Source organism: Echinops telfairi, unplaced genomic scaffold (assembly GCF_000313985.2).
Source record: "Echinops telfairi isolate 266 unplaced genomic scaffold, ASM31398v2 ScPeMD7_25;HRSCAF=90, whole genome shotgun sequence".
NCBI classification, from domain to species: Eukaryota; Metazoa; Chordata; class Mammalia; order Afrosoricida; family Tenrecidae; genus Echinops; species Echinops telfairi.
In genome coordinates, this window is record NW_022103922.1 from 888,609 (window position 1) to 908,013 (window position 19,405).

Below are 19,405 nucleotides of genomic sequence, written 5' to 3' on the forward strand. Positions count from 1 at the left end.
CCCCATTCACACGACACCCAGATTTCCCCTAGAACTTCCCCGCGTGACCCCCCTCCACACGTGGCACCACCCAAGGACGGGCCCCGTCCGTCCTGGAAAAATGTTTATTTGTATCCTAACGAGGTGGCGGGGGGATGGGGGCCGGCAGAGCGAGGAGACGAGCTATTTCTTCTTCTTCTTGGCCATCTTGAGCTTCGCTTCGATCAGTTTCTGGCCCTGCTTCTTGATCTCAGCCCGCGAGGGCACGTAGCTGTGGTCCACGTCCGCAAACTGGAAGGTTTCTAGGTGGACGGACGCCGCCGAAGGCGGGGAGCCAGCTCTGCAGCCCTGCTGGCCCCCCTTACCCGCGTCCCCACCCCAGGCTGTCCGGCGGGGACCTTAGGAGGCTCTGCACCTCCAGCTCAGCTTACATTCCCTCTCGGAGGGTGGGGGCGAGGTGGGGCCAGCACCTAGACGCCACCCCCAGAACTCGGCCCCCCCCCACTCTGTCCGGCCCCGCCCAGTCTTAGCTCGGTGCCAAACTTTCGGTCCCGCCCCGCACTGGCCACCACCACCCTCCACCACGACTCCGCACCCCGTCCAGCACCGCGACCACCACCAAACGTCTCTGGCTGGGCACGCCCTTCCCAGGCCCTGGTCCCGATGGGCCCCGCCCCTTGGCCCCGCCCATACCTATCACGTCCTCCTCCAGATCCTCAAAGCTAATCTTGGTATTCTGCTTCTCCTTGAGGGTGGACGACTCCAGGATGTCCTTCACCTTCATGGTGACCTGCAGACGGGCAGAGTTCCCTCAGCTTCGCAGGCACAGACCGGGCAGTGCGCTCGCTCGTGGGCTCCCCTCCTGGCCGGGCTACCTCCTCAGTTGGGGCCAGCTTCTCCACCCTGCTCATCAGGTACGTGAGCTTCTTCTCGCAGTACACCAGCTTGCCATACACATCTGCGGGGCTGGCGATTTCCACTTCTTTCTGCAGGCGAGAGGGGCGTCTGATGGCCACCTGCTGCCCCAGTGCCCTGGCGGTTGGGGCAGCTCCCTCGGGCAGGCACCTGGCCGAGCGGCGGGGGGATGCCGATGAGCCGGAAGTAGAGGTTGTCGATGCCTGTCTGGACCGTCAGCAACAGCTTCTGGCTCTTGGTCAGGTTGCTGAGGGCCAGCTGGAGCCGCCCCTCCTCCTCTTTGAGCGTGTCCTTAAGCTTCTTTTCAACCATCACAAAGCTGTTGGGGACCGTGGGAGTGCAGGGGCAGCTGGGGCAGCTGGGCCAGGGCCCTGACTGGGCCACCCTTGAGCACTTGCCGCACCTTGGGCCCGGGATGGCTCCCTGGGCTACCTGATGGAGTTGGGTGCCTGGTGGAACTTGAGCACCACTTGCTCCAGCTCCAATTTCTTCATCAAGGCTTCCAGCTGCTTCCTCCGCGCCTCGCAGTCCTCCATCTGCAGCTCCAGGTTCTCCTCCGTGTTCCTCTGGGCCAGGAAGCGCCCGGCGATGTCCTGGCCCGGCCAGCAGAGAGAAAGGAGCAGGAGTGGGCCTGGGCCCAGGAAACAGTCCTCCCCCACCCCCGCCCCTGGGTCCCCAGCAGCTAGTTCCCCAGCAGTTAGTTGCTCCCATGGCCCCCCCAGAGAAGGCAGGCGGTCTCACGCACATAGGGGGCAGTGCTGACATCCTGCTACCCTGGTTTACTTTTGGAGCCTGGACAGGGTGGGAGCACGGAATAAAAGGGTGCCAACCTTGACATGAGGAAGGCGGGCAGTGAGGGGCAAGGCCCGAGGGAGAGCCTTGCCCTGGTATGGGAGGCACCTGTCAGACAGGCTCAGAGGGGCCTCCGGAGTTGCCTTGGGGCGTCCTCCACACTGAGTTGCCCCACCAGGCCCAGGAGGCACAGGGGTGCAGCCTTCAAAGCCCATCCACGGGGGCCTGGCCCTTTGCCCCTCCCTGGGAGCGTTGGCTTACCCAGAGGTGGGAGCAGCGCACAGCAGTCTTCACATGGTCCACCAGCATGGTCACCTTCGCCTGGTACTCGATGTCGGCCTTGGAGGACTCTGTCCGCTTCACTGTGCAGAGAAGACGGGCAGGGACAGCAGGCAGGGCGTGAGATGACCCGCTCCCCTCAACAACACTGCCAGAGAGCTGGTTCTGACTCACAGCGACTGCAGGGTTGAGTCTAACTGCTCAGGAGGGTGTCGGACGGAGGCTGCCACTCTTTATGGGAGCAGGTGGCTTCCTCTCCCTCCCACTGAGTGGAGCCGCTGATGCATCCAAACTGCCGACCTCTTTGGTTAGCAGCCCAGGGCTCAACCCATTGCGGCACCAGGACCATCTGCCCAGCTCCTGTGGTGGTGCTGAATTTCTGTGTCCACAGGCTTGGACACACACGACCCTAGGTCCTTCCTGGGATGCAGTCAGCTGGACTCAAGGCAAGCCGATTGCCCTCCATGATGTAGGTGGGCCTCATCGAAAGAGTTGGAGCTTTAAGAGCACGAGGGGAGGTTTCCCTGCTCTGCCCCTAGGGCAGCAGATTGGTAGTTTGCTAGGACTCTCTCTGTCCACTCCTCTCAGTGTGGTGTGAGGGTTTGGGGGGCCGGTCCCCAGGTGACTTCAGCCTTCTGCTCCGAGCCTATGACTTTGAGCGTGCCAGCCATCCTGGAAAATCCTGTAAGCTCCTTCCTGAAAGTCTGTCCGTCTCTTCCTCGCTGCCTGTCTGCCTCCCGTCCGTCTCGTTCCCTGGGGCTGTCTCTCTAGAGAAGCCTGGCAGTCCCCAAGGGATGCCTTGGGTCAGCCTGGTGCTTCTGGGACACAGGTTTGGGGCCAGAGGTCCCGTCCACTCACGAAGTCCAGCCCTGGGAGGCTGGCAGCCTCTCTGAGTGCCTGAGGCCCAGCCTCCTGCGGCCCAGAGCCCAGCGGTGGTGGTCCTGTGAGTGTAGCCTGTTGGTGGGCAGTCAGCATGAGGCAGGCCCTACTCTGTCCCTCGGCTGTGGCTGGGGGTCACACCTGCCTTCCAGGGGGCCAGACCGGGCTCACCTTTCAGGTTCTCCACGCTCACCAGGCTTGAGGGGAAATCCAGGTCCCTGCGGCCCTGTAGGGACCAGGAAGACAGCTGCAACCCTCGGAGGTGGTGGGTGGGTGGGGTGGGTGGGGAGGGGGGAGGGGCAGGACCTGGGCGCGGCCAGGGGCGCGGCAGGTGCACAGGAACTAGGAGGCGGGGCTCACCCGTCGGTATTTCTCGCTGGTCTCCTTGGTGTGGATCTTGTCGATAAGTTTCTTCTGCTGGGTGAGCCGGTTCTCGCGAGCCCTGCGCTCTTCAATGAAGGAGGCCTCCGCCTGGCTCATGTTCATCTGGGGACAGAGGGTGGTGGTGGGGGTGGCCTGTCCCACAAAGGGATTCCAGAATTCCTGGGGGCCAACTTCGGAAGTCCCTGTCAAGGCCAAGCTTCCTAGACCTCGGAGTAGCCTCTTTTTGCAAATGCACGTGCAAGCATGGAAGGAGGCTGCGATGGAGGAAGGAGGAAGGGACTGTACTCCCCGTCGCTGTGAGTTTCACGGGCTGCCTGGGCAGAGGCGGCTGGGCAACCTCTGCCGTCCCCGCTGGCAGGGCCGAGGGGCAGCCCTGGAGCCCCGTTCCCACGCTCCCAGCTCACCTTGACTTCTTCCGTGATCATCATAGCGTCTCGGGACATAACCGACATGTCCGACAGCTCCGAGCAGTAGTTGGACACGAGACTCTGCAGTTTGTCCAGCTGCGTGGGATATGCTGCCAGCTCCTGCATGGAGAAGGCAGAGCAGGTGCCCAAAGAACTGACCGTCCTCCATCAGCAGGGGCCACCTCAGACGCTGAGGACACAGCGCCCCCCTCCCCCATCTTCCACAACGCCTCGACACTGGCTGGAGGCACGGGGGCCCGGGGCTCAGGGGGCAGCGCTGAGGGTGGACGCTCACCCTCTTGAGATAATCCAGCAAGCCCACGTACAGCGCGTCGATGTTGTGGCACATGGTGATCTTCACCGAGGTCTTCTCGATGCTGTTCTCCAGCTGCCGCATGACCTGGGCCCAGGGCACGGAGGACGTGCTGCAGGACAGGCCATGGCACCACGGCGCAGGCGCCGGTTCTGGACCAGCCTTCTAACTGGGCAGAGCCCCTTCACTAGAGTCCCACCTCTGCCTGAGGGGCTCTTACCCGGGACCTAGTCCCCAGTTGGAGCACCGTCCCTCCCCTGTGTCCCTCCCTCCTCCTGGCCTTGGGGCCTCACCCAGCTCACGGGGTGGCAGCCCCGAGGCTCCGCCCCACTCGGGAACCCCCCCCAGCAGCACTGCCCGCCCCGCGGGGCCACCTGCCGCAACCGAAGCTCCTCCTTGGTGACGTCGGGCTGGCTCTGCAGGCCGGCCAGCTCCAGCTGCAAGCCCTCCAGCTTCTGGCCGCGCTGCCGCACCAGGTGGATCAGCGCGTTGTGCGCGTTCACGCGGTCGAAGACGGACTTGCGCAGCTTCTCGCGGGCATCCTGGGTCAGGGAGGGCATGGACCCATGGCTGCCTGGCCAGCCGCCAGGCGAGGGGGATACCTGACAGCTCCCAGACAGCGCTCCTTGGGTCCCCTTACCTCCATGGTGCTGCGGCAGTTCGCCAGCATCATGGCCCGGTTTGTCCGACACGCCTTAGAGATGGTCCACTGGTCATACTGCAGAGAGGCGGCGGTTGAGCGGGGAGGGCCACACGGAGCCCTCCTGGCTCTGATGATGGCGAGAGAAGTGAGGCTGGGCCTCCCCTCCCCAACCACAGACGAGAGGACCCTGCCTTGGAGGGCCCAGGGTGGGACTCCCTCCAAGTGGACAGCCTGCCTGAGGCCGCCGGGCCCTGAGGTGTGGCTGGGCTGGCACACAGTCCCAGGACCTGCTCGGGAGGTGCCCTGGCCCGGAGGTAGTGCCTCGCTGCCCCTCTGTGTGTGTGTGGGGGGGGGCTGCAACCCCACGTATCTGTCCCACCCAGCAGCAGGGTGCGAGGGAACCCACCTTCTGGGCCAGTGCCCAGTCCTGGGAGCCATGGCGGATCCTGTCCCGCAGGAGGGCCAGCTTGGCTTTGTTCTGGACTGTCTTCTCCTTCACAGCCTGGACCTGCAGCGCCCGGCACTGCTCTGGGGGTCAGGGGGTGCGTGGGAGGGGTGTGTGTGTCATGGCCATTCGAAGGGCGGAGGCTGCCCCAGATACCCTAACCTCCTGAGCAGGCTGTCCTGCCCAACAAGCACTTGTCCTTGGAGGGCCAAGCTGGAAGGAGGTTGTGCTGGGGAAGGCCCAAACACCTGCTCTGCAGGGTCTATGGCCCATGACCCTTACACACTCAGACCATGTACTTCACGTACACGTGGCTGATGTGCCCCCATCTCCCCAAGCCCTGCACAGTAGGCCTCCCACTCCCTCTCCAGCTGCGGGCGGATGGACAGTAGCAGTGGCCGTGTGTCCTGAGATGCCTACCCTGGAGCCGTGTGATGGTCTTCAGCTCCTGGATCTGCTCCTCCACGTCCCCTTCATTGTACACCCTCATGGTGGCCCTCGTCACCCCGAGAGCACTCTGCAAGTCCGTGTGCTCTCTGCTCAGCCACCTCTGAGGCCTGGGACTCCCCCACCCATTGTGACCAAGAACCCGGAATGCCTGCCTGCCCTACCCCCGCTGCTGTTCCCGGGGGTCACCCTCAGAGGACACTGCCGTGGTCAGGTGCCTCCACACAGGGGGTGACTTGGTATTGGGTCCCACATCAGCACCCCTCACCTACCTGCCTCCTCCCAGACCTCAGGCTACCCCCCACCCACCCACAGGATGGAAATTTCTTACCCGCTTCCCCTGCCACTGGCTCGGGATCCCCAGTGCACACCACACTCACAGGCCCTCGACCACCTGGCTCATGAGACCTAACACTAGGCACTTGGACCTTGCCACCTTCCCTTCCCACCTTGACCCCCGACCGCCGTGGGCCCTGGGCCTCTGGCTTCCCTATCACCTGGCCTTGGCTCAGATGGAGCCCACCCCAGGGACAGCCTGAGCTTCCTGGGGCTCTGGGGTGCACACCCGATGGGGTCTTTATTCCCACACCTGGCCTTCCCTGTGGGCAGTTGCAGTGCCCACATTGCCTCTCGGCGGGATGCCAGTTCAGCAAGCAACAGGAGGTGAGCTTTCTGCCCACCAGAGGAGAGGGGGACCCTTAGGTGGACTTTCTGAGGAAAAGACGCCAGTCTGACCCCAAGCATAGGAGGTTCTGCCAAGCTGTGGAATGGCAGTGCCAGCAGGCGAGCGGTGGCAGGGTGAGCCTGAGCGTGTGGGTCCAGGGCATTGTGCACTGTGTGACCCTGTGCTGGAGGGCTGGCCACAGAGCAGGGACGGGGTGGGTGTGGTCCTGGGGAAGCTGTGCAGGGAAGTGGGATGCATGGGGGTGCTGCACTTCCTGTGGGGACCCCTGGTCATGTGGTGGGTCGCTAGCCCACAGGTTGGGACCCCCAGCCATTCTGGGGGAGAAAGAGGAGGCTGTCTGCATCCGTGAACTCATCACGACTTCTAGTCACCTGGGATCCAGGGAGCAGTGCTTCTCCGCCCTGCAGGAGCTCTGAATCAGAGCCGACTCCATGCAGCAGGTTTTGGGGTATTTTTGGTGCCCACCCCCGGCCAAACCCCAAAAGGCTCTCTTTGGTATAGTGACTGTGTTCTTTCCATCGCCTTGTGATACTTCCTGCATCATTCAATATTTTGCCTATAGAATTTTTCAATATTTCAACGCGAGGCTTGAATTTTTTTTCTGGAGTTCTTTCCGTTTAAGATTTGCTGAGAGATGGTTCTTCTTTTTGGTTTTCTAACTCTAGGTCTGGAAGCTATGCATAAGGTAACATGGTGGTAAATGCACAGAAGGTTGATGGTGTCAAGGGCTTTGTCTTGCTTGGATGCACAATCAGCGCTCCTGGCAGCAGCAGTCCAGAGCACAAAAGACGTCTTGCTTTAGGTAAACCTGCTGCACAAGACCTCTTTAGAGTATTGACAAGCAAGGATGTCACTTTGAGGTCTTGTTAGGGACCTGGAGCAATTCCCCTTTCAATGGAAGGAGATCAAACACAAGGCTGCAATGACAGAAGAGGTTTTATTATGCTAGCTTAAGCCACGGCTCCAGTCCTCAGGTGCTTAACTGTGTGCACCGTCTTGGACAAGAGCCCCCACAAAATAAATTCCAAAGTATTTATTTACAAGTATACGTAAAGGGGCATTCCCAGCCCCCCTTCCCGTCAATCCACTGATTGGCTCATCTGAGGTAGGTTGGCAGTCTGGTCCTTTGTGTAGCTCCCGAGCTGGCCGTGTGGTCCTCCCCTCGGAGGCTGGGCTCGCTATGCCGCTCCCGTGTTGGCTAGCCTCAGTCTCTGGGTACGTCCTACTTTGCACTGCTAGGAAACATGAACCCACAGCCTGCCCGAGATCCCGGAGCCAGTCACGGGGGCAATTTGGCTTTACAGTCTAAAGTGTGTGCCTGACCTAAGTCATGGTGTTTTCAGTGGTCTCATAGGCATTTGATAGTTGAACATTGAGTAAGGAAGGCTGAGGAAGAATCGGTACATTTGAGTGGTGGTGCTGGAGAAGAACAGTGAAGTGTCCAGGGGTGGCGAAAGGCCAAATCCGCCTGGTTTAGAAGCACAGCAGAGTGCTCCTTGGAAGCAAAGCTGGCGAGCCTTCCTCTGAATCTTTGGACGTGTTGTCAGGAGAGACCAGTCCCTGGACAAGGACGTCCTGCTTGGTAAAGTGGAGGGGCAGCGAGGAAGAGATGAATGGGCCCTGGAGCTACCACAGTGGGCTCAGGCCTGGGGACAGTAGAGAGGCAGGTGCAGTGCCCGGCCGGGCTTCATTCCATTGTGTGGAGGGTGGCTGTGGTTGGAGCTCACGGCACCTAACAATAACAACAACAACAACGCTAGGTCCTCGCACACGTCACTGTTTTACGTTGTCTTCTTGAGCTGCCCTTTTACATGCCGCTCCGCGCGTGCTGTGACGTTGATTTAGTTAGTTAATTGTGCCAACCTGGCCGATAAACACATGTGGGGTTAATTGAAGGGTGGAGGGATAAATGGCTCAGTGCTTTGTGATGGTCGCACCAGGGTACAGCTGCCTTAGCAGTTCCCTGCTTCAGCTGGCAAGGCTGACTTCCTGCAAGACATCCCCAAAGAGAAGCCACATGGACCTACCCAGATGCAGCCCTGGGTGCTGGAGCAGTCGAGTGGAGACCCCTGCCAACCCTGAGATGCTTGTTCATTCACTGACTCGGCTTTCCTCCTGCAGTCAGCGTCATTGCGTCTGCTTTGTGAGATGGAGGAGGACGTTGTGGATTGGTGTTGGACATATGGGTTAATGTTGGACTTGTGGGCTTGGGCAGCACTGGGTTGGGATGTCTTCTTGATGCTTACTTACCCTTTATATAAAACTCTCTCTTATACATGAGCCTCTGTGGATTTATTTCTCCAAAGTACCCAGACTCACACAGACGTCGTCATCCGTTCTCCATGTCCCTAGCTGCTCCGTGACCTGGGGCAGGTTGCAGGGTCTCTTCTGAGCTGTACTTTGTCTTTTCCTCTTTCCTCTCTCTAGTGACCTTTTGATCCTTCATGGGGGATATTCTTGACGTCATCCCACAGCTCTGTGGGATATAAACAGGCTTTTTCCCAGGTTGTCTCCCCCAAATATATGCCAAACCTAGGACTGAATGACTGTACACTACACTTGGAGGTCATTGCAAGCAGGTCAGAGGTTATTCCCCTTAAGGGTTATCAGTCATCTAGCACAATCAGACTGTACAGTCTGTCCCACCCTAAGTAGGGCCCAATCCCTTCTGATAAGGATAGTAGATTGTTTCCCTGAAGGAGAGCCCAGGGAGCTCAAGCCCACTCAAGGGGGACGGAGGTTAGGCTGCCCCAGTGAGTCCAGGGGCTGCCCTTCTTGTCACATGTTCCCCTAACCCCTCCCCTCCTATTTCCTGTACACCCCTAGCCCCTCCCCTTCCTGTGCCGTGTGCCGTTACCTGTAATCACACCCCGAGGACTCTATGGCCGTGGTCAGAAATAAAGCGGAGACACTCTCCTTCCTGCCCGTCCTCCTGCTCTGCGTGGACCGGCTGCTGAGTGATGGCCATCGCAGAGGTGAGCGCGCTGCCGCGACACTGCGACTCACTTCCTTCTCTCCTCCGAGCTTCCGTGCCTCCACTGTCAGCTCTATTCATAGCCGCACATGCTCCTGCGAACCTGTGACAGTGTGGGGGCTTTTCAGTTAGTGTGAGGGTCTCCCCGCACACGCTCAGCAGGACTTTCATCAGTAGTGCTCAATGCATCAAGTCTCTCTTGAAATTTAGGGAAGAGAGACTCAAGGTCGTATTTTGGCTCTCCTTGAATGTTTTTCAGCTTCAACCTGAACTTACCGCTGAGCGATGGAGGGTCTGCTCCACCACCGGCCCCTGGCCAGGTTTTAGCGGCTGACCTTGCGCTTCCCCGTCGTCTCTTCCCACATTTCTGTGTCACCCTTCTGGAGAAGTCCTCTTGTGTTGTTGAGAAAAGGTATTTGCTATGAACGAGTTGTTGGTTCTGTGAGATTCTGCCATGTGATCTTCAGCTCCGTTTCTATGCCAAGCCCATGTTTTCTAACTACCCTTCCTTCCTTGTTTCCAACGTTTGCATTCCAATCACCAATAATCATCAATGCATTTGATTTCATGTCTGACCAATTTCAGATCAAAGACATTGGTAGATTTCTTCAGTGTCTGCATTACTAACTTTAGTGGGTGGTACATAAATTTGAATAATTATTGTTCTGACTGGATTTCCTGGTGTGCAGAGAGCCACAATCCTATCACAGGCAGCGTTGTTCTCAAGATAGACCTTGAAATGCCCTTTCTGATAACGAATGCAGTGCCCTTCCTCTCGACGGTGCCCAGGTTAAGTGAACCAAAGGGTGATGGAAAGAATGCGCAGTCGCTGCGCCAGGAAGAACTATCTTCAGGCCACCACGTCAGGAGGGTGCACATGATCAGGGCCAATGCTACTGAAGGAAGGCGTCTAAGCTGCACTGAAAATAGTAGCTCAACAACAGGTGCCAGGCATGGATGGAACACCAATCGAAATGTTTGGCAAGCAATGAAGCGCTGGAAGCACTCACTTGTCTGCGGCAGGACATCTGGAAAAGAGGTACTTGGCCAAGTGGCTGGACGAGACCCATATTGGTGCCCATTCCAAAGAAAGGCGACCCAACAGAATGCTCCAGTTATAGAACGATATCATTGATATCACAAGTAGAATTTTGCTGAAGATCATCCAATAAAGTTCAGCAATGCTTTGACAGGGAGCTGCCAGAGATGCAGGCTGGATTCAGAAGAGGATGTGGAACAAGGGATATCACCGCTGACATCAGATGGATCTTGGACGCCAGAGAGATGTTTACTTGTGTTTCATGAATATCCCAAGTCATTTGACTGTGTGGGTCATAACAAACGATGGATAACTTTGAGAAGAGTGGACATTTCAGAACTCTCATTATGCACGTTAAACTTGTACCTGCATGAAGAGGCAGCTGTGCGAACAGAACAGGGCTGACAATCAGGGAAGGTGTGTGGCAGGGTCGTGTCCTCTCTCCCTACTTACTCAATCTGTGTGCTGAGCAAATCGTCAGAGAAGCTGGATTCCATGGAGAGGAGTGTGGCACCAGGAGTGGAGGAAGGCGGTGTGCAGGTGACACAAGCTCGCTGGCTGAAAGTGAAGAGGGCTTGAAGCACGTGCTGATGAAGAAAGACCAAGGTTTGCAGCCTTCGACGTGAACTACAATCCAATGTCAAGAAGACCAAGTCCTCCACACCGGACCATCATGATACATGGAGAACAGAGTGACAGACTTTGTCCTGCCTGGATCCACAGTCAATGCTCATGGAAGCAGTCGTTAAGAAATCAAATGATGCATCGCATGGGGTAAATCTGCTGCACAAGACCTCTTTAAAGTGTCGAAGAGCAAAGGTGTTTTTGAGGACTAAGGTATGCCTGACCCAAGTCATGCTATTTCTAATGGCCTCATTTGCATTAGACAGTGGAACATTGAATAAGGAGACTGAAGAAAAACGGATGCTTTTGAATTGTACTGCAGAAGAGTATTGAAAGTAGCATGGACTGACTGCCAAAAGGACAAACGGATCTGTGTGCTCAGAAGTTGTAGTTACGTCATCTGTTGTCAATTTGAGACTTGAAGGGGTGGAGTTTAGCCTGTCCATGGGTCGCAGCTTGATGACCTTATCTGGAGGTGTGAAGGAGATAAATAGCTCGCTGGAGGCAGGACACACACTCACTCCCTGGGAGACATTCCTGTTGAGAAGACAGATGGAGCTGTGCTAGCGTCCGGGAGCTGAAGGAGCCACGTGGAGACCCCTGCTAGCACTGAGCTGTTTCTACCACCATTGGATCCACAAGACTTTCCACCCACTGGCCTGTGATCTTCCTGCATTTGGCATCATTGCATGTGTTGCGTGAGTCTGAAGAGGAATTTTTAGACTGGTATCAGATGTATGGGCTAATATTGGACTTATGTACTTGATCTGGACTGGGCTGAGATGTTTTCTCAAAATTCAATTGCTCTTTGATAGGAAGCTCTTTCTTATACACAGATGAGTGTCTATGAATTTGTTTCTCTAGTCCACCCGGACTCACACAGAAGTACAGCCGAGCCCTGCTTAGAGGCAAGGACGGCAAGAATTTGCCTCACATACTTTGGACACGTTGCCAGGCAGTGGACATCATGCTTAGTAAAGTGGCGAGGTGGCAGCGAAGAGGAAGGCCCTAGACCAGATGGACTGGCACAGTGGCTGCAACAATGGGAGGGGCCTTGGGAGGATGGCACAGGGTCCCGCAGGCTTTGTTCCACTGTGTGTGGGATCACTGGGAGTTGGAACCGACTAACAGCGACAAAATGACTCAAGAATTCCAGACCCCCCGCCCACTGCCATGAGCCAGTGACCCTGGAAGGGTCCCCGAGAGTGCAGGCTCCGTTGGGGCCGCCAGCCTTGCCTCTCGCCCCGAGAGTGCAGGCTCTGTTGGGGCCGCCAGCCTTGCCTCTCGCCCCTGAAGCAGCTGGTGGAGTCAGCGCCGGCCTTTTGGGTCGCAGTTCGCCGTCTAACCCGCAGTGCAGACCCCACAAACCAGTCTACTGGAACAAAATCAGTCCAGCCTGGCCCTACACTCTGTGCCCGCTTCCGAGGCCTGGCTCCCCCTCCGGTGGCACCGAGGGCCTGTGCTGGGTGCAATGCTTCCTCTTGTCCTTCCCGGGCCCAGCTAGGTGTCTGGCTGAGGCAGTCTGATTGTTGTTCCCCGAGACCCATTGTCATCCTTCCTCAGATGTTCAACCCCTGACCATCAGTGTCTTCCTTCTCTACCACAACAGAAATACTGCAGATTTATTCTCTCCCTGTTCAGGGAGCTAGAAGTCTCTCAGGGAAGGCTTGCTGTTGGGTCTGGAGGAACGGCCTGCCGTCTTCCAGGCTTCTGTCCCCCAGGGAGGGATCTTGTGTAACTTGGCAGCTCCCTCTCCCATGCTGACCCTTGCTTGCTCAGTCAGGTCACTCTGAAGACTAGCCGGCACTGGCTCTGCCCCCGCACGTTTCCTCAGATCAGAGTCACGGGACGTTGCCCTCCAGCTCCAGGGAGAAACTGCCGGAGGATTTCCAAGGCGGCAACTCTTTACGGCAGAGCCCTGGGGGTGTAGTGGCCATGTGATGTGCTGCTCAACACACATCACAGTTCAAAACCCTGGCTGCTATGAGGGAGACAGGGGAGGCTTTCCATTCCCATAGAGACAGACCGCCTGGGAAGCCCCTAGGGACAGTCCCAGCCTGTCCCACCACATTGCTAGGGGTCACTGAGGGAACCCTTACAGGCACAGGCGGCCATGTCTTCCTCCCAGGAAGAAGCTGGTGGCTCAAACTGCCAACCTTTCAATGAGCAGCTAGCTGCCTGGCGGCAAGGGCAACCCAACTGGACCCACCCCACTGCTGCCAAGCCACAGGGGTGACCAAACCTGGTCCCACCCCACTGCCATCGAGTTGGTCCTGCCCTACAGGGTTTCCAAGGCTGAGAGTGCTCACAGCAGGGGTCCTGGTGATGCAGGGACCCAAGTGTGGGCTGCTAACCAGAAGGCCAGCAGTTCTGACCCCACCAGCTGCCCCGAGGGCAAGAGGGGAGGCCAAGGCTTCCGTGAAGGTTTACGGCCCTGGAAACCGCCTGCCCTTCAGTGTGTCTGACAGCTAGAGCGGACTGCACAGGGGGCTTGGTTTTTGGAGCCCATCGCCCTCCTCAGAGCAGCTGGCGGTTCCAGACCAGTCTTTGGGTCAGTAGCTTAGTGCTTACCCATTGTCCACCAGGGCCCCTCAGTCACAGGCGGGGGGTTAGGATTTATCACAGACATTTTAAGGGGATGGAGTCTGTCACAGTGGGGCCCCGGTTGCCCAGACAGGGCTGCATCTCCCAGGCTCCTTGGCATCGGAGGAGACCACGCTGCTGTTAGCCACTGACCGGACACAGCAGTGGTGGGAGTAACTGCCCTTCCTCCCCCTGCTTTCTGCCTGCTGTTGGCCGGGATGGAGGTGCTGCGGCAAGCAGGGCCACACGATGGCTGGAGATGGAGGCGGTTACAGCGGAGAGCAGGCTACGAGGGGCCAGGGCCCATGCCTATGTCTGTGCCGGGCGGCTGACTCGGACTTTCACACAGTGAGTGAATAAAGCCACCGTGTTCCCACCGAGGATCCACGGTGCCTGGGGGGACCGGTCACTGTTCTGCTGAGGGGCAGCCACAAGGACCAAGTTTGGGTGGGGGCGCGTGTGTCACTGCGGGGACACTGGGACTGGGACGCCAACTGCAAAGGACACCGGGCTTGTGGAGGGTTTGTACCATCTTTGCCTCTTCATCTTGTGTGTGTGGGTGGTGGTGGGCGTGAGGGCGAGGCAGCGTTGTCTGGCCAGTTCTCGAGGTCCCTCTCCCAGGCAGGGCTCCACAAGGCCAGTCCGGGCCTCTCTGTGGCAGCCCTGGGTGGCGAAAGCAGTGATGCCCTTGGCCGCTCGCTGAAAGGTTGGCGGTTCACATCCATCAAGAGGAGTGCAGGAAACAAGGACTGGTTTTATTCCCCATAGGTCACACCCATTGAAAACCACACACAGACACCCCACCCCACCCCTGGGGAGAGGTGTCCTGCTCTGACTGGTGAGCTTAGAATGACAAGCATGCAGGTTAGCCCAGCTGCCCCTCTAGGAAACTCAGGTATAGATGGGCCCGAGCACCCCTCGTGGCTCCTCTCTGCCACCCTCACAGGCAAAGACCAGGCACAAGGGGCCTTGGTGGTCCAACAGGGCTCCCCAAGCAGGTGGGTGGCTACTTCCGGAGCTCAGTGTGAGGGAGTCCTTCCAATGTCAGATTCTCCTTGCAGGGGATCCTGGTGGCACAGTGGGTCAGGCTCCAGGCTCCTAGCCCTGCGGCTGGCAGTTCAAACCCACCAGCTGCTCTGGGAAGAAAGCCGGCAGCCTGGGTGGGTGCCGCGTGGGGAGGCTGAGGGCAGTGAGTCTGCCTTTCTGGCCCCTCGTACTCCACCGACCGGTTTCCTGGGGTTTGGAGCAAAGGCTCCCACACAGCTTCGGCCTCCACCCCTTTCTAGAGAAGAAGTCCTCAGTGCCCCCCAGCAATGAAAACCCTTGTACTCTACACCCGAATGCAGGGCAACGTGCAGTTATCTGCTTTGCAGCTGCCGCCCTCCCCCTGGTTGTTCCAACATGCCCTGGTGTCACCCACTTGGGGAAGCACAGGTTTAGCACTCAGGTGGGATAAAGGGACAGCTGTTTATTGGCCAGGCAACCCCAGCAGCTGCTGTGACTGTTGACTCCTGGGGACAGAGGGCTAGAGGGGCTGCCAGAGGGGCTCCCTCACCACCCCGCCCCCCAGCTGCTGCCGCCCTCAGTGGCAACCGGAGCACAATGCTCTCGCTCCCAGGGACAGCTGTGCCTCCGAGGCCACCACCCCAGGGACAGTCCTTTCTGGTCTGGGTGCAGGAAAGGCCAGGCTGGGCAGGCTGTGTCCCCGGAGTTCCTCTGGATCGTTGCCCCCCATCCCGCCCCCCACGTTGGGTGTCTCCTAGCGGGGTGTATCTGTAAGAGGCAAAGGGAAGCAGTGACGACCACACGGAGCCCCGAGTTTCTCTGGCCCCTGGACTCAGGCTCCCGTGGCAGAAACAGGCCCACGGGAGAGGAGCCCAGGTGGGTCCCCACCCTGCCCCTCTTCTCGCTCCACCCCAGCCAGGGCCTTCCTCCTGCTGACCACCTGCCCCCTTCCCGCTCCAGCTACTGTGGTGAGGCAGAGGGCAGAGGACAGAGGGCCTGCCTATGGCGTCTGTGGGCACTGGGGCCTCCGGTGCCAGCCCCATCCCAGCCTCTCACCTGTGTCTTTGGGGAGCTGCCCGGTCTCCAGGAAGAGCCAGAGGTTGTTGCATTTCTGGGTCTCCACCCGTGTCACCCCATAGCTGGCCAGGGAGCCTGAGACTGGAAAGTGGGGCAGGTGGGGCAAGTAGGAGCGGGTGAGAGGCGGGGGCAGGTAGGGTAGGTAATGGCAAGTGGGAGTAGGTACGGATTAGTAGGGACAGAGGGGGTAGTAGTAGGTGGGTAGGTATATGTGGGGACAGGTGGGAGTTGGTGTGGGCATGTAAGGGCAGGTGGGAGCTGGTAGGATCAGGGGGCAGGTGAGGGCAGGAGGGGACAAGTACAGGCAGGTAGGTAAGGCCAAGTAGGGGCAGGTGGGGCGCAGGTGAGGGCAGGTTGCGGCAGGCGGTTTGGGGGTCCCATCCTGGGCACAGGCAACTTTTGCAGGTGGTGGTCGGGGGTTCACACAAGTCTGGGGACTCCTCCTTGGAAGTGGGGATGCTCTAGGTACAGCCTCGGATCCCTGAGGCACCCACCCCCACGGTGAGCACCAGTTCGCGGGCCTGTTGCCTCCGGCACCTACCCATGGCCACCAACACGCTCCACTGCAAGGGGTACGGGCGCTTCCGGTGCAGCAGCATCTGCAGGCCGAGGGCTGCGCCGGTACCTGCCGCGGCAAGGCTGTCAGCCAGCCAGCCAGCCGATTGCCCCGAGCCCGGGGGCCGCCCGAGGGGGGCGTCAGGGCGGGGCACCTGGCCCACCTGGGCCCGCCTACCTGTGACGAAGGTGAGAATGCCCTTCAGGAAGGCGTTGGACTGGCAGGCGGCGTACTCCCCGAGGCCCTGACGGGGGACGGGGCGCTCAGTGCCCGATCCCGCTTCCTTCACCGGCCTTCCTCTCCCTCCGGCCTCGGCACCTTCCGCCCCGGCGCCCCCGGTCCCCCCGCTTCTCCCCGCCGAGGACACGCCCCCAACCTCCCGCCCAGCACGCAGGCCAGGCCGCCCCTCACCGGGTGCTTGGCAGCCACGGCGTCGTCCACCCTGGACAGGCCCAGGGTCACCATGGCCGCGGGAGGGGAGCCCGCAGGGGCGTCCTGCCGGGCGAGGGGGCGGGGCTTGAGTCGGGAAAAGGGGGCGGAGCCCGGACCTAGGTCAGTGACGGCGGTTTCTAGTGAGTTGCGCCTGCGCAGCTGAGAGGAGCGGTGGGGCGGAGTCTGGAGAACTGCGCCTGCGCGCAGCCCGGCCAGCGGTGCCGGCGCAGAGGGGGCGGGGCCTGCGTGCGAGGGGGCGGGCCGGCCTTAGTCACCGCCCCATTTCACCACCTTTTCATCCGGGACTCGGCGGATTGCCCCCGTTTTCGCCGTGGGGGCGGTGCTTGGTAGTTCTGTTGTGCTTGTGGAAGTCGTGGCGGCCCGAGGCACCTGCTGACGAAGCCCTAGGACTGCAGCCTTCAGTACGGATTGCAATGCAAGCAGGAAAAGCAGAATCCTCCCATCGGGACCAATAGACAAGGTCTCCTTAAAGCAGTCATACGATTAGTTTCGTTGCGACTTCACTGTCATCTTGCTGCTGTTATGAATCGTAATGTAAATATCTGATATGCAGGATGTATTTTCATTGTTACAGATTGAACATCATTAAACACAATTAAAGCATAGTGATTAATCACAAAACACTACGTAATAATATATTGTGAAATATTTGTGTTTTCCGATGGTCTTAGGCGACCCTTGGGAAAGGGTTGTTTGACCCCCAAAGAGGTCGAGACCCACAGGTTGAGAACCGCTGCATTAGCGTGTTGAGCAAGGTGGTCACTCAGAGCTGCCGATCCGGGTCATTGTCAGCCGCCTCGGATGCACGGGGAGGTGGTCATTGAATATAGGAGTGTTCAGAAGAAATGGTGCATTTAAACGATGGTGCTGGCAAGAACACCGACAGTACCCAGGAATGTCAGAAGACACACAGAACTGTGATGGGAGACGTCCGGCCCGAAGGCTCCTTTGAGGCGAGGGTGGCGAAGCTTGGTCCCACATATTTTGAACATGTTGTCAGGAGAGAAGTCATCAAACAGAGGATGCACTTTGAGGACATGCACGGACACCCGTGGCTGCAACAATGGGCTCCAACATTAGAACCAGTGTGGGTGTGGCTTGGGCCTGGGCAGCGTGGTACATCCAGGGGGGCGCTGTGAGCTGGCACTGACTCATTGCCATCTCACCACCACCACGTCCTCCGTCTGCTCTCTGCCTTTCTCCTCTCTCTCTCTCTATATATATATATACATATATATATATATAATTTTTAAATTAAAAAAAATGGAGGTAAAACTACAGGCGGTGAAAGTCACTCTTTTCGGTGCACAGTTGTATAAGTTTAGACAAAAGCACCCAGCCCCAGACTGCCAACCAGACAGAACAGCCTTGCAGCCCCAGCCCTGGGCCCACCGCCGTCCTGTGTCCCCTCATTGTGCGTATTTCAGAGCTGTCGGGGTCGGAGAGCCACTACTGAGCTGGCAGCAGCCGGCAGCTGGCACCTTCATTCTGCTAAGCCGATTCCTCCAGGGGACAGACTGAAGCTTGGTCGCCTGTCCACCTGGGCCCTGGGGGACCTTTCCAGGACTGTTGATGTCCAGTCAGCTCCAGCCCATAGTGACCCCATGCACAACAGGAGACACTGCCCGGTCCTGCCCCATCCTCACAATGGTTCCTGTGCCTGAGCCCATTGTCGCAGCCACTGTACCGACCCTCTGCCAAGGGCCTTCCTGTTTTCGCTGCTCCTCCTCTTTACCCAGCATGATGTCCTCCTCCGGGGACCGGTCTCTGCTGACGACAGACATGCTCAAAGTAGGTGACCAGGAGTAAGGTCACCACAAACAGGTGGACCCCTGGAGTGTGATGACGGAGTTGGTTAGAGGATGCCCGTCGAATGTTTACTTTTCTCAGAACCTGCCCAAATGTTTTCCAAAGTGTTCCACCCGTCTGTACCTCCCACTTCCCAGCAGCTCCCTGTCCCGCCAGCTCCTGAGCAGCCAGGGCTCACTTGGGAACACTAGCTGCTCTACACAGCACTGTCACCAGGGTCGGGGACACACCCAGTGTACTTACATGTGTGCGCCCCCGTCTCCTCTCCTGCCTGACCGTACAGAGTCCTCAGTCACACTCCTTACAGAGTCTGACGGTAGGACGCGTGTACTAAGCACAGTGTGAACTTCCCAAGTGCGGGTATTTTTCTTAGATAGCACCAGCCCCCACAGCAAGATTGCTTTGTAAACTCTTTCCACGCTGATCAGGTAGGTTGCCATTGCCTTCTGGGCTTTCTCCTCATTTCCTTTGGATGCATTCATTCTCAAAAAGTTATTGCTAAAAACCCCCAAATATTGAATTCATTTTTTAAAAAGTTATTTCTACAGGGTCAGAAATCCCAACTTACCACAATATGCTAGCTAAAACACCAGCAAACGAAACGGGGTGACATCAATGCTCACGAAAGCCCTGGTGCAGGCAGGGCGGGCAGAAGAAACCAAACGGTGTGCTGGGCTCACAGTGCCAGCTCTGCCCTAGGCCCTTTGACCACTAGCCACTGCCGGCCAGTCAATTCCCACTCACTTTCCCCTAATGGATCGAGTGGGACAACTCCCTAGTGTTTCCGAGGCTGCAGCCCTTGCTCATACGGGAGACACGAGGCAGCTGGCAGGCTTGAGGCACCAACGTTTCACTTAGAAGCCCAATGGTTAACCCACCATGCCACCAGGGCCCCTTGCCAGAGGGCAAGACAATCAAGGGCCACCGATGAAGTTGATTCTGACCCACAGACCCTAAAGGACAGAGTGGAATCGCTCCTGAGGGGTCCGGAGGGTGAACACCTTTATGGGGCAGGAGCAGGAAGCCTTGTTTTTCTCCTGGAAGGCAGCTTGTGGGTTTGAACCTACAACAATCCATACATCAATTTTATCAAGCACATTTATGACATACGTTATCA

The 19,405-nt window shown here is 58.2% G+C and overlaps 2 protein-coding genes and 1 long non-coding RNA gene across 6 annotated transcripts in view; all 3 read right to left on the bottom strand.

The window, feature by feature from the left end:
- Positions 1-5,597, bottom strand: part of LOC101652665 (coiled-coil domain-containing protein 183) — a 19,759-nt gene extending 14,162 nt beyond the window's left edge. For 2 of the 3 annotated variants that reach the window (XM_045289105.1, XM_045289104.1), the window contains exons 1-9: positions 3,931-4,047; positions 3,633-3,755; positions 3,205-3,330; positions 3,016-3,070; positions 1,948-2,048; positions 1,327-1,487; positions 1,045-1,213; positions 855-965; positions 673-769 (exon numbers count right to left, since the gene is read on the bottom strand). In XM_045289105.1, coding sequence (XP_045145040.1) covers positions 673-769; positions 855-965; positions 1,045-1,213; positions 1,327-1,487; positions 1,948-2,048; positions 3,016-3,070; positions 3,205-3,330; positions 3,633-3,755; positions 3,931-4,032 — 1,045 coding nt within the window. In that variant the 5' untranslated portion in view covers positions 4,033-4,047. Of the gene's footprint in view, positions 1-90; positions 282-672; positions 770-854; positions 966-1,044; positions 1,214-1,326; positions 1,488-1,947; positions 2,049-3,015; positions 3,071-3,204; positions 3,331-3,632; positions 3,756-3,930; positions 4,048-4,322; positions 4,491-4,588; positions 4,667-4,997; positions 5,120-5,456 lie in introns of those variants that run through there. The other variant, XM_004714437.2, reaches the window with a different exon arrangement.
- Positions 5,598-8,432: 2,835 nt separating this feature from the next.
- On the bottom strand, positions 8,433-10,265 carry LOC123521567. The gene is made up of 3 exons (XR_006679988.1): positions 9,419-10,265; positions 9,026-9,245; positions 8,433-8,644 (listed from the first exon to the last, which is right to left on the bottom strand). It is a non-coding gene; the product is annotated as an uncharacterized LOC123521567 (long non-coding RNA).
- Positions 10,266-14,841: 4,576 nt separating this feature from the next.
- TMEM141 (transmembrane protein 141) lies at positions 14,842-16,533 on the bottom strand. 2 transcript variants are annotated; one of them, XM_004714494.3, is made up of 5 exons: positions 16,438-16,533; positions 16,204-16,270; positions 16,012-16,095; positions 15,450-15,551; positions 14,842-15,161 (listed from the first exon to the last, which is right to left on the bottom strand). In XM_004714494.3, the coding sequence occupies exons 1-5, from the start codon at positions 16,489-16,491 to the stop codon at positions 15,148-15,150; spliced, it is 321 nt and encodes a 106-aa protein (XP_004714551.2). In that variant the 5' UTR covers positions 16,492-16,533; the 3' UTR covers positions 14,842-15,147. The 2 variants fall into 2 exon arrangements, with proteins under 2 accessions (XP_004714551.2, XP_045145196.1); XM_045289261.1 differs by lacking the exons at positions 14,842-15,161; positions 15,450-15,551 and adding an exon at positions 15,558-15,728.
- Between the last annotated feature and the right edge of the window lie 2,872 nt (positions 16,534-19,405).

Bases quoted from the DNA above. Each gene is read 5' to 3' on its own strand.
- TMEM141 (XM_004714494.3), bottom strand. From the start codon at position 16,491: ATGGTGACCCTGGGCCTGTCCAGGGTGGACGACGCCGTGGCTGCCAAG. The intron at 16,271-16,437 runs GTGAGGGGCGGC...GTCCCCCGTCAG, and splicing joins CCGTGGCTGCCAAGCACCCG to GGCCTCGGGGAGTACGCCGC. The intron at 15,552-16,011 runs GTAGGTGCCGGA...CCCACTTTCCAG, and splicing joins GAGCGTGTTGGTGGCCATGG to TCTCAGGCTCCCTGGCCAGC.